General features: G+C 36.3%; 2 protein-coding genes across 2 annotated transcripts in view; one reads left to right on the top strand and one right to left on the bottom strand.

Moving 5' to 3' along the window:
- The window catches only part of LOC108360170 (rab GDP dissociation inhibitor alpha-like), a 99,780-nt gene that overhangs the window by 7,278 nt on the left and 75,396 nt on the right, over positions 1-17,106 (bottom strand). The gene's annotated exons all lie outside the window — the stretch shown is intronic.
- On the top strand, positions 5,108-6,995 carry LOC108360171 (uncharacterized). The gene is made up of 2 exons (XM_017612353.1): positions 5,108-5,723; positions 5,915-6,995. The coding sequence occupies exons 1-2, from the start codon at positions 5,130-5,132 to the stop codon at positions 6,131-6,133; spliced, it is 813 nt and encodes a 270-aa protein (XP_017467842.1). The 5' UTR covers positions 5,108-5,129; the 3' UTR covers positions 6,134-6,995.

A 17,106-nucleotide genomic window follows, 5' to 3' on the forward strand; every position in this document is an offset into this window, starting at 1 on the left:
CGACTTATGAATTTTAGTCCGGAAGGCCTGAGAACTTTCACAGGCCATGGAATATATTATGCGATTTCCCACGTTCATATATTTAAGACTCTTATATATCGGGGAGCGATTATCGTCTCCGTCCAGAATCTGGGATATGACACCCTACGTTTAATTTTACAAGTGCTCAAAGGACAATAGTTCTATATACATAGGTCGCGTTTATTCGCTCAACTAAGTTTATAATAAAAAACTACTAGTCTGTTTTTACAGAGAATTTTTCTTAAGGAAGGAATAGTTCACAAAACACCAGAAAAATTTGTTTATTAACTATATAACCAATGCGTATTTGTAAAATGTGTAAATAATGAAATTTCTGGATAAAACATATTTTGGTACATTTTTACATTCTGGTACAGTTTTTGTGCACACAACATAAGAGGTAAGTGGCAACCGCGGCTATAGCACCTGCTTTTAAAAAAAGGCGCACAGCTGGCACAGAGGTACCAACTAAATGACAGTATTTTTTCGAATGTCCGTAACGTTTTGGGTAAACAGTTTTCATTTCCTCCCAAGCGCCGATGATAGTCAGCTTTAGTTCTAGGACTTTAAATAAAAACTCATTTTATCTTGTGGGGGACCCAAATCATCATCTTTTCGCCTTCGTTTGTGTACAAGACGACTCGCTACCCCTTTCCATAAGATCATCTGCACACATTACTCAAGTTCGCAAGAACTTCATTCCTGAGGCCAATGATAACGGATCTTTGAAATGAATTTTTTTTAACCTTGGGTCGAGTAAAGGTGATGCAGCTAGCAAAAAAATTATGTTCGATGGATGGATTTTAGACAGCTACAGGATTCATAATAATAATAATAGACTGGCGCTTACACATATGTTAGTGTTTGGCCGAGCTTCTCCTCCGACTTGTGGCGTGCGCCTTGATGTTGTCACACAAAGCGGAGGGACCTACAGTTTTACACCGACTCCGAACGGCGATTGTATTTTTATGAGAAGCTGTTTTTCATGGCAGAAATACACTCGGAGGTTTGCCATTGCCTGCCGACGGACGACCGCTGTTAAGAAAAACCCTTTTTCTGTATTTTTTTTTGCGATGTTGCTTTGACCAGGGCTTGAACCCAGGTGCTGATGAGTGAAAGCGCGCACTGCTTACCACTACACCACAGCGGCCGACAACAGGATTCATATTTCTTGAAAATATTTTTAATGAAACAGAACTACGATACAATTAAATCGTAAATTGGACGAAAATAATCGATTAATTTAATCAAATGATTAATCGCTGCCATCCCTAGTCATGACAGTTATGTTTTATCGGAGAAACGTTGTTCCATAACAGTTATTAGATGAGAAATATTTTTTATTTCGCCGATAAGAGTTATAACCCAACGTTTACTTTTTAAGTTGCCTGATAACTGCCATGCAGGAGATATGTTTTCCTTCGCCAATAAGAGTTATTTCCCAACGTTTATTTTTCACGTTGCTTGATAACAGTTATTACCCAAAGTTTATTTCTACATTGTCTGATAACAGTTATTTCATCCTTTCTCTTTTATTTTCATCATCTTTATCTTCCATCTCCGTTTTCGCAATATTCTTATCTTGCATGGTTTATCAGACAACGTAAAGTAAAACATTGGATAATAACGTAAAAAATATGCGTTGGGCAATAACTGTTACCAGCAACGTAAAAAATAAACGTTGGGCAATAACTGTTATCAAACAACGTAAAAAATAAACCTTGGGTTATAACTCTTATAAGCGAAATATAAAATATTTTCGGACAACATTTTCAATTTGTAAATTTGAGATAAGAGTCAAAACACGCCAACTGTGTCAATGAATTTTCATTGGTTTTCTGGAAAGTGAAGACAATTGTGGGAATCTGTAGATAATTATAGAACAAAAATACACTTTGGACGGTTTTTCGAAATTGCCCTTCGTTTTGGTTTTTTTTTTGGTATTATAAGAATATTGCAATTTTTGAGAGAAAAATTCGTAACTCGCGACCCATTTGATGAAATTCGAGAGAGAATTTTGAGAATTGCTGAAGCTTTTCCCTTTACAATAGAAAGATTTGCAGAATAAAATTCGCAAAACAATGAATGCTTTAATAACAATAATTTAAACAATTCNTTTTTAATGAAACAGAACTACGATACAATTAAATCGTAAATTGGACGAAAATAATCGATTAATTTAATCAAATGATTAATCGCTGCCATCCCTAGTCATGACAGTTATGTTTTATCGGAGAAACGTTGTTCCATAACAGTTATTAGATGAGAAATATTTTTTATTTCGCCGATAAGAGTTATAACCCAACGTTTACTTTTTAAGTTGCCTGATAACTGCCATGCAGGAGATATGTTTTCCTTCGCCAATAAGAGTTATTTCCCAACGTTTATTTTTCACGTTGCTTGATAACAGTTATTACCCAAAGTTTATTTCTACATTGTCTGATAACAGTTATTTCATCCTTTCTCTTTTATTTTCATCATCTTTATCTTCCATCTCCGTTTTCGCAATATTCTTATCTTGCATGGTTTATCAGACAACGTAAAGTAAAACATTGGATAATAACGTAAAAAATATGCGTTGGGCAATAACTGTTACCAGCAACGTAAAAAATAAACGTTGGGCAATAACTGTTATCAAACAACGTAAAAAATAAACCTTGGGTTATAACTCTTATAAGCGAAATATAAAATATTTTCGGACAACATTTTCAATTTGTAAATTTGAGATAAGAGTCAAAACACGCCAACTGTGTCAATGAATTTTCATTGATTTTCTGGAAAGTGAAGACAATTGTGGGAATCTGTAGATAATTATAGAACAAAAATACACTTTGGACGGTTTTTCGAAATTGCACTTCGTTTTGGTTTTTTTTTTGGTATTATAAGAATATTGCAATTTTTGAGAGAAAAATTCGTAACTCGCGACCCATTTGATGAAATTCGAGAGAGAATTTTGAGAATTGCTGAAGCTTTTCCCTTTACAATAGAAAGATTTGCAGAATAAAATTCGCAAAACAATGAATGCTTTAATAACAATAATTTAAACAATTCCAATTATTTAGATCTTCTAGGCCTGCGATTGCAGTGAAATTTTGGCACAATATACTCCAAACTCTTGTTTTTAAGTTCCAAAAAGAAAAAATGGTCTTTTCAATTTTGACAGTCGCTATCGATTTTTTTCTCACCTTAAACCTTTATTATTTATTGGTCCCTGATCAAAAAAGCTACGATTTCTTATAGCATTAAGATTTTTTGCGCAAGGTATGTACTTAGGTTCACGAAAGTGAATCTTCTGATGCTTTAACTAATTAGCATAAAGTTCTTAAATATTTGCAGGAAGCTACCAACGTTCAATCGGCCAAGACTTCCTAATCAATGTGTCCTAAACCAGTGCCAGCAGATGTATCAGAGAAATTACTAGTATTACGGACAGACACTTATTAACTCAGTATGTATTTAAAGTTTCCATGAACGACTAAAAAAAACTGGGTGTAAGATAAAAATTAAGTATTATTGAAAAAGTTATTTCTAGAAATATTTTGGTTGTATAGATTTTATGAAAACGTTTCCCGGAAATAATAGGAGCCATTGACGGGACTCACATGAAAATAAAGGCGCCATCGGAGCGCATAGAACATGGTCACGTGTGCAAAAACGGAGGGCATTCAATAAACGTGCTAGTGGTGAGTTCGTTAAATACAAGTTTATGTAGACATACGAACTGAAATTGATTTAAAAAAGCAGTCGTTATTAGCAGCAGTTATTAGTATATTATTTTTATTGGCCAAATAATAGACATAAGAACGATTATGAGAAATGTAAACATAACAAAACTGTCAAAGCTAAACTTCAAAATGGGTGGGAATTGCCAGATGAATGTACGTAACCAATAGTTATTCAAGACACGAACCATCATATCGGTATAGACACGAATTGACTTGGCCACTATCTATCGGTTGAAGATTATTTGGCTATTATTGGGTCATTTTGATATAAGATTGGAGTACCCGACCATGAATTGGTTACGCGCTTGGTGCCCACACTCACGGGGGCCGTGTGAACGAAAAATTTCTATCGGTTGTAGATTATTTGGCTATTATTGGCTCATTACGAAATAAGATTGCAGTACCCGACCATGAATTGGTTACGCGTTTGGTACCCACACTCACGGAGGCCGCTCGACAATGGTACTTCACCGAACTGAGTAACTTCGGAGATTATCAAGATTTTTGCACGAAACTTCGTGCTCGTTTCCTCAACAAATATAACCGGGCCCAAGTAATAATGTCATACGCACAGATTAAATTCGATCCACGTTCGCAAACACTGCTGAAACATATCGATGACCTGACATTCCAATTGCAGGGTAATTCCTGTGGTCTGGATGAACGGGACCACCTCGATATCATCATTGGTACCTTATCCGATCATCTGCGCGAACTAGTCCACACTCGACAAGTCCACACGTTGGAGCAATTGCGTGAGTTCGCTCAGCGAATTGCACCACATTCGTTCATTGCTGCCGCACCCCGTCCGGAAAGAACCCGTGCGGATAGACAGCGATCAGCGCCAGGGGAAATTTCGGCAATACATGATCCACCGGATGATTCTTCACATTCGGAATATACCGCTTCGTTTCATGGGTCCGACTCCGATGACAGGGAATGTGCATACGTGAACAAGCAAAAGAAACCAATTAAAGCATCTCAGACACGTTGGTATTCGAAACCATTCGAGTATTATAAAAATGATAAAAATCCAAAGGAGAATGATATGAAAGTAGGAACTATCGTCGACCCATTTCTCGCTGTTGAGGGCGACGAAAATGTACGATGTGCAAAATGTCTCGTGTGAGGCCATCACTTCAAAAAGTGTGGAACCCAACCGAATAGGGTGATCTGCTACAAATGTACACGACCGGGGGTTACGTCTGATCAACGCCCGTGTTCAAAAACCGCGTAAGGGAGTCGATTGGGAATAGTGGTCCATCGTACTCAGAATCCATAACTTTATCTAAATCCACTGTCTCTAACAATCCGCACTCTACCGAAGTCCCTCTACAAATCGACAAATCTTCAGTCCCCAGTTCCAGTAATAATTCTACTCTGATGCTTAATGAATATAATCAAACTCAAAGGGATGGCGAAGAACCATCAACTAAATGTTCTGAACGAGCACTACCAATTACCAAGCCTACTTCAGCTCCAGTCCCTACTCACCAGCAAGACGCAGTCAATCAAGTTAACCAACCACGACTCCGCGATGTTTTCTTTATCTCAGAGAAATGTTTGACATATAACATTCCGAACGATCATCGCGATTATCTCACGGTTATGGTTAACAACTATTCTCATACGGTTTTACTCGATGGTGGAGCCGAAGTCACAGTCATTTCACAAACATTTTATGAGAAGTGCATATGGGGGCAGTTGCAACCTACCAAAACCTCCATTGGTCTTGCCGATAATTCGATTTCTTTTAAGGCCATTGGTAAAGTGGATGTATTATATACGGTCGGTAGTCTTACGAGACTGGTGCCAACTCTTGTCGTACCTATCTCACTGAAACACCCAATTATGGGACGGGCATTCCTTGGGGCCTTCTATTTCGAACTGGTGCAGAACCAAGAGAAAGTTCAACGATTTTTAAAACATACAGCCAAAGGTGATACTGAAGATGTTGCATCCGCTAAAGTCGAAATGGTTAATAATAATAATAGATTGGCGCTTACACATATGTTAGTGTTTGGCCGAGCTTCTCCTCCGATTTGTGGCATGCGCCTTGATGTTGTCACACAGAGCGGAGGGACCTACAGTTTTACGACGACTCCGAACGGCGATTGTATTTTTATGAGAAGCTGTTTTTCATGGCAGAAATACACTCAGTCGAAATGGTTACGGCGGATAAATTTATTAATTTTTGTAACCAGCCACCAGGGAGTGGGGAAGAGCAAGCTCAGGTATCTTCTATGAGTAATGATCTGGAGCCAATTGACGCTTCCACACTCGGTTTAGAGGGTGAACAAGATACCCCAAAAATAACGAGCGTCAGCCTTCCACATAGTCTCCCCAGATCAAAGACAAATGTTGGACGCCGTTCTCAGACTTTTTAATCCAACTCCTGAGTCTGGTCCTTTAAATATCACTAATCAGATCGAACACGTAAGTGATACGGGTGATGCAAAACCCGTCATGAAACGCCGGTATCCAGTATCGCCATATGTGGCTGAACAAGTTCAAGCCGAATTGGATAAAATGCGTAGTCGTGACATCATTATGACCATCGAAGAAAGCCCTTGGCGGTCACCAATTCTGGCTGTAAAGAAGAAAGACGGAAGGTGTCGCGTGTGCTTGGACGCGAGAGAGCTGACTAAAATCCATTCCTAATGCCTATCCAATTACGGATACAAACCAAATTTTAGCACGACTAAAGTCACGACCTAACCAGTATTGATCTGTCTCAAGCTTTCTTTCAAATTCCTTTGGCAAAATCGAGTCAACTGAAAACCGCTTTTGCATTCGGTAACAGACTTTATGCTTTTTGTCGCATGACGATGGGGTTGAGAAATTCACCCGCCACGTTAGCCATTCTCATTGAAAAAATTTTCGGTGATTTGGTTCCACATGCATTCGCATATGCGGATGATTTCATAATTTGCACTTCGACGTTTGAAGAACACGTTAAAATATTGGCTATTGTTGCAAAACGTCTGGCTGGGGCCGGCTTAACCATCTCAACCTCCAAATCGAATTTTTGTTGTAAACGATTCGAATTCCAGGGTTACGTTTTGTTTCAAGAGGGTCTATCTGCGAATCCATCTCGTATTCGAGCTATTGTTGCATTTTCACGACCCAAAACGGCAAAAGAAGTCAGACGGTTCGTTGGTGCAGCAGGCTGGTACCGTAAATTTATTCCAAATTTTTCGGAGATCACAGCTCCCCTTTGTGAATTGTATAAAGGAAACCGAAAAGGACCCATTGAATGGAATACCGCTGCTGAACAAGCCTTTCTCAAACACAAAGAGTGTTTAACTACCACTCCCGTTCTGACTATGGCCGATTATTCAAAACCATTCAAGGTTTATACCGATGCCTCACTTATCGCAGCGGGTGCTGTTCTAGTACAAGAACATGATGGGAATGAGCGTGTGGTTCACTCTTTTTCTAAGAAATTTTCGAAAGCCGAACAAAATTACACAGCATCCGAACGGGAATGCCTAGCCGTTCTCTTAGCGGTCGAAAAGTTCCGTCCATATTTTGAAGGTCGTGGATTGGTTGTGATAACGGACCATGCAGCTTTGCGCTGGCTACAAACTCTCAAAGACCCAACTGGCCGTTTATGTCGTTGGGCGATCCGATTATCACCATACGATCTCAAAATTATTCATAAACCAGCAAAACATTTGGAACTTCCTGACTCCTTATCTCGTTCTTTTGCTCTTCTCAACATCGTTCGTAGAAATCCAATTGACCTTCCGAGTAATTTTCACGTCAATCGTTTCCCAATCACATCCGTGATCAACATTGACCCAAACACGTGCGATAAATGGTACAACAAAATGCATGCCATGGCCTCATAACAACCATTAGATAGATATAAAATCGAGAACAACCTATATCATCGATTGAAATTTTCCAATCAAAGTGCGGAAATACTGTGGACACTTTGTGTACCATCTTCTGACAGAGCAAAAGTCCTCGATGAAAATCATAACCAACATTCGCATCAGGGTGTTTGGAAAACTTATAGACGTATCTCACAACGCTATTACTGGCCAAACATGTATGAGTCCGTTTACCAGTACGTTCGGCAATGTGAACTATGCCACCGCATTAAACCAAGTAACGAGAGCACCAAAACACCTCACGGCGAATATAGAGAACCAAACCGATCGGGTAGGCAATTATCGATTGACTTCGTCGGTAAGCTGCCCATGTCTAAAAATCGTAACCAATGGATCTTCGTAGCCATCGACTGTTACTCGCGATATGTCTGGGCGCAGCCCATGAAAAATGCAAACGCCATATCCGTAGTCAATTATCTTCGACATATATTCACGGTGAATGGCTGCCCCGAACTCATTATATCAGATAATGGTACTCAATTCATCAGTCAAACTTTCGCAAAGCTTTGCGCCGATTATAACATCAAACACATGAAAACGCCTTTGTACCATCCACAAGCCAATCAGGTCGAGGCGACAAACAAAAGCATTAAACTTGGATTACGTGCTCACATGGCTGACCTTCTTGAACATTCCTCCTGTGAAAACCATCTTTCTCGATTTATTCATGGTATTAACACTTCAGTGCATTCATCCTCGGGCTACACACCTTATTTCCTGCACACTGGTCGTGAATATGTGAAAGATGGAAACGAATATAAATTATTATTGGATGTAAATCCATACCATACACAGGATGTGGAACAGCGTAAAGTTCTGGCTGATGAAATTCGAGACAAACAGTTCGAACAATATAAACAAACCGCACAACGGGCATTTACCCGCAAAAGAGAACGCCATTTCCAGATAGGCTCGGAAGTGAGAGGGCTATGCACAAAAACTAGCTCCACCAAAAATTAGAGCCTATGTTTCACGGAAACTTGGTTCTAATTCACATGAACTGATCGATGCTAAACACCGAGTGCTTGGCAATTATTCCGCCGATTTAATCACAACACGTTAACTCATTCAATACATTCGCCTTCTCAAGAATTTCGATGAATATATGGCGGGCCTCCATACTCCATTGATTCTGCCTTATTACAGGGTACCCGGCTGGAATAAATTAATTAAGTTTAGTTTTGTTATATCCATAGTTTTGTTATATTATATCCTCAGTACATTGCTAGTAAATCGATCAAAGCAAACAAGAAAAGATTCATAACCAAATCATTTACCAATGCCTTTCATCTACCGTAGCTTATGTAATGCGTACTGAAACTAAATACGAAAGACGGAACATTTGTACATACATATGCGCTAAAAGGCGAACTGAACGAGTTAGGATGGGGTTGATGAAGATCATGTAGAACGATTTCGATGTAAGGTCTAACGTCGATCAAACCACAGCCCGTGAATCGCATTTGAACCACCATTCTCATATCCCTACTAAACGCTCCACATTTTTTTTGTTAACGTGTCGCTGAAGATGACAAATAATAGACATAAGAACGAATATAAGAAATGTAAACGTAACAAAACTGTCAAAGCTAAACTTCAAAATGGAGGGGATTGCCAGATGAATGTACGTAACCAATAGTTATTCAAGACACGAACCATTATATCAGTATAGACACGAATTGATATGGCCACTATGAAAACGCCCACACTGACATACGATAAATGAATCGGTGGTCACATACCACGAGGCTAGAAAAATATATTTTTTTTTTGGAAGTGGACACGGAGCGAACCACACTCATCAGCCCTCGCAAGAACGGAGTTACAACCAAGTAATTAAAGTGGATTAAAAGCTTGTATGAAAAGCTGGCGGCATTCGGGGAGTCGATACTCACCCCTCAGTGGAAATTAATAGAGGCAAAAGGTGCCGTCACATTCCTTCCGGCAAATCCCCAGCCATGTTGTTGCGTAGAATAAAGAAGTTGTGAGCATCAAATCTGGACTATTCATTTGACAGCAATTGAGTCACCATAAGCCGGTAATACAAAATCATTACACGTAAGTCAGCCACTGTATTGCCACCATCCATTGGAAACGAGCTATCCATCAACCGTAAATAAAGATTCCTGTTTGGACCGACAAACCAAGGTCAAGCAAATCAATTTTGAATTGGAATTCTAGCAATACAGCGGTGAGAACTGTCCCCTATTCAGAAATGCAGTAAACCAAAGCATCAGTGTCTATTACTTCTAAACTAGAATTGCTGTAAAAGCCCAATTTGCGCAACTAAATTCCAATTCGACATCTACCCGCGTTTGCGCATATTGCATATTTTCATCAATTATAGTTTAGAAATCAAAGAGAGTGATGCTTTGTTTTGCTGCATTTTTGAATAGCCCCGTGCATTCAATTTCATGCATTAGTTTTTGACTGATGCGCGTGCAAACATACCAACAGACAGACAGACAAAATTTCTAAAAACTGTTGATTTGGCTTCTGTTGCTCTAACAAAAACCTCCCATATTAATATTTCCTTAATATCTATAATGTAAAGACATCAGGCTTTTACAATTTTATTATATGTATAGAATTAAGCTTGAGAACCGCAAAATCGAAGCACATAGTTGCACTTACAGTCCATTCGGCAGGGGAAAAGCAGTTGATATGTAAGTGGGCCATTTCCATACGAAGTGGCATTTTTTTTGTCTCCCCCTTGTTAATTTTTTTATGGTGGTAAAATTGAAAAATCGAAAACAGCATTATACGATCCAAATAATAAGCCACTAACAAGCCGTTTTGTTTTCTTTTGCGAACGGTATTTTTTGATATATTTTACCTACTTCATATAAAAATATTTCTCCCCGCTAAGGTTATTCGATAATCAACCTGACAAAAAATTTAAGCAAACAAACAATGAATAAAGCGTAATTGTTTGTAATTGACCACCTTAACTTTTATCGTTATTTTCCATTTTCGCCTGAAAAATTTGATCAACATAAGCGTGGCTTTCTATTATAATACTGTCCCTCCGAAGTTTCATGAATGCCACTTTTTTCATTTCCTTGTTTACATGTTTTCGTTAAATAAGACTCAGAAAAAAAGTGAAACATTTCCTGAATGAATGCTTATTTCTCCAAAAGTGTTCAAATGGCATGTATGGGAAATTGTTACCGAAGAAAGAATTAACAAATAGCCTGGCTTCCAAAAAAACCCATGGCATGAAACCATGAAAATTATTATGCAGGTGGAAAAAACTTCAACATTAGCTTATGTAATAAATGAGACTCAAAGTGATATGCAAATGTTTAAAAAGCATGCATTTAATGTGAAAAATCAGTACAATGCTTATCGGTTAGTATACTTTTTTCGAATAGTTTCTAAACTTATTTAATCCTTTAACTTGCTTTTAAAACAGTAACATTCTGGAAAATATGTTACAAAAATTCAAAAATAAGAAAAAAATATCTTTTAATAGCCTGATAGCAGTTTAGTATTCTGAACAAATTTTCACGTCGACAAACGGTATCAGCGGATAAATTTACCAATCTTAAAGGACCCAGCAGCAATTCTTGGGGGGGAAAATTTTTCAACATATATCGTGTATATAAATTTAAAAATCACCGCAATTTAAAATTGTAAAGGTATTGGCCCAATGCACGCTTGCTTTGTTTGCTTTGCTTACTTTAGTTTGCTTTGCTTTACTTTGAAGGCTTTTATTATTTGTTATTGAAGGCAATTATTTGTTGCTAACAACATTAACGAATCTGGTGGCCGGAACGATAAAAAAGCAAGATATCTGTAAAAAATAATGTTGTTAGCAACAAATAATTTTTCAATATAAACTCTTTTACCTAAAATTGATGAAGAGCGCGATAAAAACTGCACACAAGCAAAATCGACGCGAAAAATTGAAATGTCAAGAGTTGTCAAAAGCCTACAGCGCGCTGTCAAATAGAGATTTCGGTCAATCGAAACTTTAAAGCGCTTCAAGCAAGTTAAGTTAAGCTGCCACTAGCCCAACTTTCATACATTTTAGTAGATTTTAAAAATTGTTTGACAGTTCTCAAAGCCAAGCAAGCAAAGCAAGCGTGCATTGGGCCAATACCTTAAGAGTTTTGATAGTTTTGAATTTCTTGAAGTATCCCATTTTAAATAACTTGAGTGGAATTCCAAAATTTTCTAAACTTTCAAAACTTTGTGAATTTGAGAAATTTTAGTAAATCACAACAATTCAACATAATGATGAATACTAGATTTCTGGAAATTTTTTATTTTTCAAAAATTTTGAGAATTGTAGGAATTCTAACAAATTTTTTCTAAGTAAAAGTGTCGAATATACAAAATTGATCAAACGAAATTAAAAGTTTTCGAATGTGGAAAATATTTTCATATTTCGTCGTTTTTGAAAGTTTAAAAAATTTTCGTAATTCTTAAAGATTCAAAAAATTTTTGGACGTTGATGTTTTCAAAAAATTCAAAATTATCAAACTTTGTTATATCAATACAAAATTTTGGAGAAAAGTGGAAAAATTTTGGAATTTTACAAAAATGTTAATATCTTTTAGAATTTTAAGAATTTTCTATTTTTTACACGCAAGTACTATGAACATAAGAATTTTTCTACAATTTGTGATGTTTCACATTTTAACATTTTAGGATGGATTTTAGGATAAATACAATTCTCAAAATTTTGGAAAATATAAAAATTTCTAAAATCTCAATAATTTTGTACATTTCAAAATATACTCATTTTACCAAAATTTCTAGAATCTACCGGATTTAGATAGTTTTTGAAATTTTGGAAATTATCCTAAAAATAAGAAATCTCAAGAAATTTAATAATATTAGTTTTCGTTGTTTTCTGAACCTGTGAAAATATTCAAACTTGCTGTGACTTTCAACTGTGTAAAATAATACAAATTCGAAAATATAACAAAAAAAGTAAAAATTTAAAATGAAGTGCATAATTTCAAAATTTTTAAAATTCAGTGAACTCGAAAAACTAATAGGCCTACTTAAATAACATAACACTTCGAGCTTAGCACTCAGCTAAAATTCCAAACTCAAGTGAAATTTTACACATTTTTCTATGAACTAAAATTTTCAAAAGCATCCATTCATTAGGTTTGTTCCCCAAGCTTCTCGAAGTCACTTCGAGTTACATATACGCGCTGCGCAAGTAAGTTTTCGAGTTTCTTTGATATACGCTCACAGTTTGAACTTTGATCGAGTTTTTCTACAAGTAGCTTGTGGTGTGATGTGGAATTTTCCACATCATAATTTTTACGCGGGCGTACCTGTACTACCGCATTCCACTCACACTGCGAACTGAGGAGCCCTAGCGATCCGCCGGTTCTATTGCCGGCCTGTGTCTTATGATGCTGACTTCAACACAATTTCAGCGCTGCAGCTCTGCTGCAGTGTATCCCGCGGAGCCCTGGTCCTCCGCCGGCTCTGTTGCCGGCCAACGCTGGTAGTCAGCAAACCTCCGGCAAAAATATATTAAAATTAAACTCGACTGCTCGATTTGAGTAACGCGCAAATAATGCCGCTCAATTTATTTTCATTTTATCTCCTGAACTTAGCTGCTATCAAATACAACAGGGTTCCTTTTTAATATCATAAATTCTTAGATGTAACATAATACATTGGGCGAATTCATATAAGGTGATTTGTAGGGTTGCAACAATGTATGCTTGATCGCATTACATCACCCTCCTTTGGAAAAAGAAGAATTTGGCAAAGTGATCAATTTTGCCATATTCTTCTTGCCCAAAATTTATAATCAGAATTAAATTCTTTTGAAGGAACGAATTTAAGAAATTCTTAAGGGATATTCCTCCCACTTTCATTCGTTCGTTCAAATCAACTTAAGTTTTGGTAAATATTAGATATTTAAATAAAAGCTATTGTATTTACTTAATTATTATTACTTGTTTTATTTATTAAAAGTTATTAAATTGCATAGTATCGTATTTGTAAAATAAAATTAAATAATAATTTCTCGGTTTCTTCTGTTGCTTGCCGAACGATTGCTTGTGCTATCTCTGTAATTATTTTGTCTATTGTTAAAATTGTTACTTCTATTGTAATTATTTTGATTATTTTGCCTTGTGTTATTGCCATTATTGTGCCTATTTGTATTGCCGTTATTAAATCTGAAACTATTGTTGTGATAGCCATAGTTGCTATGCCCTCGAAAACCTCCTCGAAAACTATTTGGTCTATTTGCCCGTGACCTAAAAGATAACACCTGCCGCTCTTTGACCTCATTATTGTGTTTACAATCATTTTTGCGACTACATCTTTCGAATCCGTAAAAGTGGTTGATGCTAAAATAGATTTTACTAGTTCTGAACGACTGTTCAGCCTGCAAACATTTACTGTCTGCTCTACCGCTAACTCATGGGCTTTTGCTTGAGTCATACCCTCAATAATTAAAGATCGCTCTAATGCATCAGATAGTTCCTCTACTCACTTCGCAAAATCGGCATAGTTGTTATTAGTAATATGTAATGACGCGATTTTGCCAGAGACAACTTTGGAATTATCTGGTTTGATTCTACTGCGTAGCACAACCTTTATTTGATCCACTGAAATTATTTGACTGGGTAAAACCTCACGCGCTTTGCCTTCGAGTTTTGACTTTAAAAATGCTATAAATGTTGTAGTTAAATTTTCATCCGATAATTCTTCAATTAAATTTATTTTGTCAATGAATGAGTCGAGCGATAGGGGGTCACCACTATAGTTTTCTCGGATTATAGACGCACACAAGCTTTTGCTCAGGTGTTGCCATTTTTATGTCGTTTGTATATTCAGTAAAATTTATATTCGGTGAACTAATCGTTACGCAAGGCGTTTCTTCAATTTGTAAAAAATCTTTAAATGAAGGCAAAGAACAACTTTTTTTAACGGTGAAAACTTCTGGTGTTCCAGCTGAACAAGCGTCAGCAAAGTCGTCGTCGGAATCTACTTCAGAATTTAAAATATCTTCTTTTATAAGAACTGAAAAATCTTCGGGTACTAAAACTTTACACCCAATTTTTTGAAAACACTGAAGTAGTTTTTCTCTGCACCGCGATAAACTTTTAATTATAGAAGCTGGCTTGTTTCCTTGTTTTTCCGAACTTTTTACTTGAATTAAAATATCGTTGTAAGTTTCGATTAAAGATTTCTTATATTCGTCAACTTTTTCCCGATTTGTTGAAAGTGGACGGCTTTGAAGAACACGCTTGGTAACTTTTGAAAATTTTGCTTGTAAATCTTTGAATACAAGTTCGACATCTGACATCTGGCACACACGCAAAGCAAAAGATCTATAAAAACTATCGAACTATTGTATTATTGAAAAAAAGAATTATTTGACTAAAGTCGAATATTTGAAGTTTGGCTACCACGGCATAGAAAACTGAGGAAAACGTTTATTGATAATTATAATCTTTGGAATATTTTACCATATTTCAAACGAAATTCTAAAAGTTGTAGTATAAAAGCACGGCAATGGCACAGGCGAAAATTCGTATGAATTTTTTATTTTATTTTTTTTTTAATCGAATATTTGAAAAAAAAGAAAAATTAATGAAAATTCCAAAATCTGACTCTTGCCTAATGTTGCAAAGAATTGAAGAAAAATTTTAGTAAACACTTTAAATTGTTCAAAAGTTACGTTTCACAAAAAAATATTAGTATTTGCACATGACTGTACCACTGAAGCTGAAATTCCAAAAGAAAAAACAGGTACATATATGTACATATGTAAATGTGTGTATTGAAAGTAATTTAAAATATTTGAGTATAATACAGATGTAAAATGAATGTATGTAATATAAATTTGAAAATTTTAAATGTAAAGAAATTTGAAAATTTTGAATATAATACAGATGTAAAATGAATGTATGTTATATAAATGTATGTACATTGGTTTATATGTATACAAGTGGAAAATTTTAAAATTTAAAGGAAAATTTGGTCGAAATTTGCACACTGTGCACCATACATACTGCAAACCGCTATGCTGTGCTTTCCTGCTCGCTCTTGCTGTTGACTTCGCTGTAGTTAAAGTTGTTGTTGTTGCTGTATCGCGCCACGGCTTAGCGATACCTATCGTTGGCGTTGTTCTGCATACCGCTACTCGTTGTTACTGTTCAGTGTCAAAGTGGCGTGGTTTTACGTACAGTTATATGTACATATGTATGTACATATACTGGTTATTACGGTGCAGTTGCGGCTTGTCGTAACTTTGGTACAGGACCTTCAACAAATTTTAGCTTTATTGCGGTTGTTTAGTATTGTACTCATTTCCGCAATTTCATGCAATTCTTCGATTTTTAGAAAGTTTCACCACAAACCAACGCTATTTTTCTTTTTGTTGTAGATTTTAAAATGTTTTTTTTTGTGAAAATTTGGTACCACCGCTTTTTTTTATTTTATTTTTTTTTTAAATTTATTTTTTTTGTTTTCCGCCTTCACTGCCAGCCATTACCTTTTTGTGCAAAAGTTTCGTTTTCTTTTTTTTTTTTATTTGGTTTTTTTTGGTTTTTTTGAAAATTTGGTACCACCGCTTTTTTTTGATTTTTGAATGTTTTTATTTTTTTTGTACTTTTTTTGTTTTTTTGCAATAATTTTTAATTAATTGTTTATAACCGCCACCGCATTATTTTTTCATTTTTATTTTTATTTTTTTATTTTTTTTTTTTATATAAGTTCATTTTCATTTGTATTTTTTTCATACATATGTATGTATGCACGTGTATGTATACGTTTTTTGTGAAATTTTTATAAAGTTTTTTTTTTTGATTTTTTTGAATGTTTTTTTTTTGCAATAATTTGTACTTTAGTAGCTGTAACCACCACCGATACTGTTTTTTGTAGAAATCAATTTAAATTCATTTTATTTTATTTAAAATTTTTTTATTAGTGTATAAATATTATTTCTTTATGCCCGCGGGCCACCATTTCCCCGGACTGGTCCTGTCACGGTCGCCATGTGATGTGGAATTTTCCACATCATGATTTTTACGCGGGCGTACCTGTACTGCCGCATTCCACGCACTCACACTGCAAACTGAGGAGCCCTAGCGCTCCGCCGGTTCTATTGCCGGCCAGCGCCCGGCCTGTGTCTTATGGTGCTGACTTCAACACAATTTCAGCGCTGCAGCTCTGCTGCAGTGTATCCCGCGGAGCCCTGGTGCTCCGCCGGCTCTGTTGCCGGCCAACGCTGGTAGTCAGCAAACCTCCGGCAAAAATATATTAAAATTAAACTCGACTGCTCGATTTGAGTAACGCGCAAATAATGCCGCTCAATTTATTTTCATTTTATCTCCTGAACTTAGCTGCTATCAAATACAACAGGGTTCCTTTTTAATATCGTAAATTCTTAGATGTAACATAATACATTGGGCGAATTCATATAAGGTGATTTGTAGGGTTGCAACAATGTATGCTTGATCGCATTACAT

The sequence above is a fragment of the Rhagoletis zephyria genome, unplaced genomic scaffold, assembly GCF_001687245.7.
Source record: "Rhagoletis zephyria isolate East Lansing unplaced genomic scaffold, Rhagoletis_zephyria_1.1 Rzeph_scaffold_00532, whole genome shotgun sequence".
NCBI classification, from domain to species: Eukaryota; Metazoa; Arthropoda; class Insecta; order Diptera; family Tephritidae; genus Rhagoletis; species Rhagoletis zephyria.

Bases quoted from the DNA above. Each gene is read 5' to 3' on its own strand.
- LOC108360171 (XM_017612353.1), top strand. From the start codon at position 5,130: ATGCTTAATGAATATAATCAAACTCAAAGGGATGGCGAAGAACCATCA. The intron at 5,724-5,914 runs GTTAATAATAAT...TCAGTCGAAATG, and splicing joins CATCCGCTAAAGTCGAAATG to GTTACGGCGGATAAATTTAT.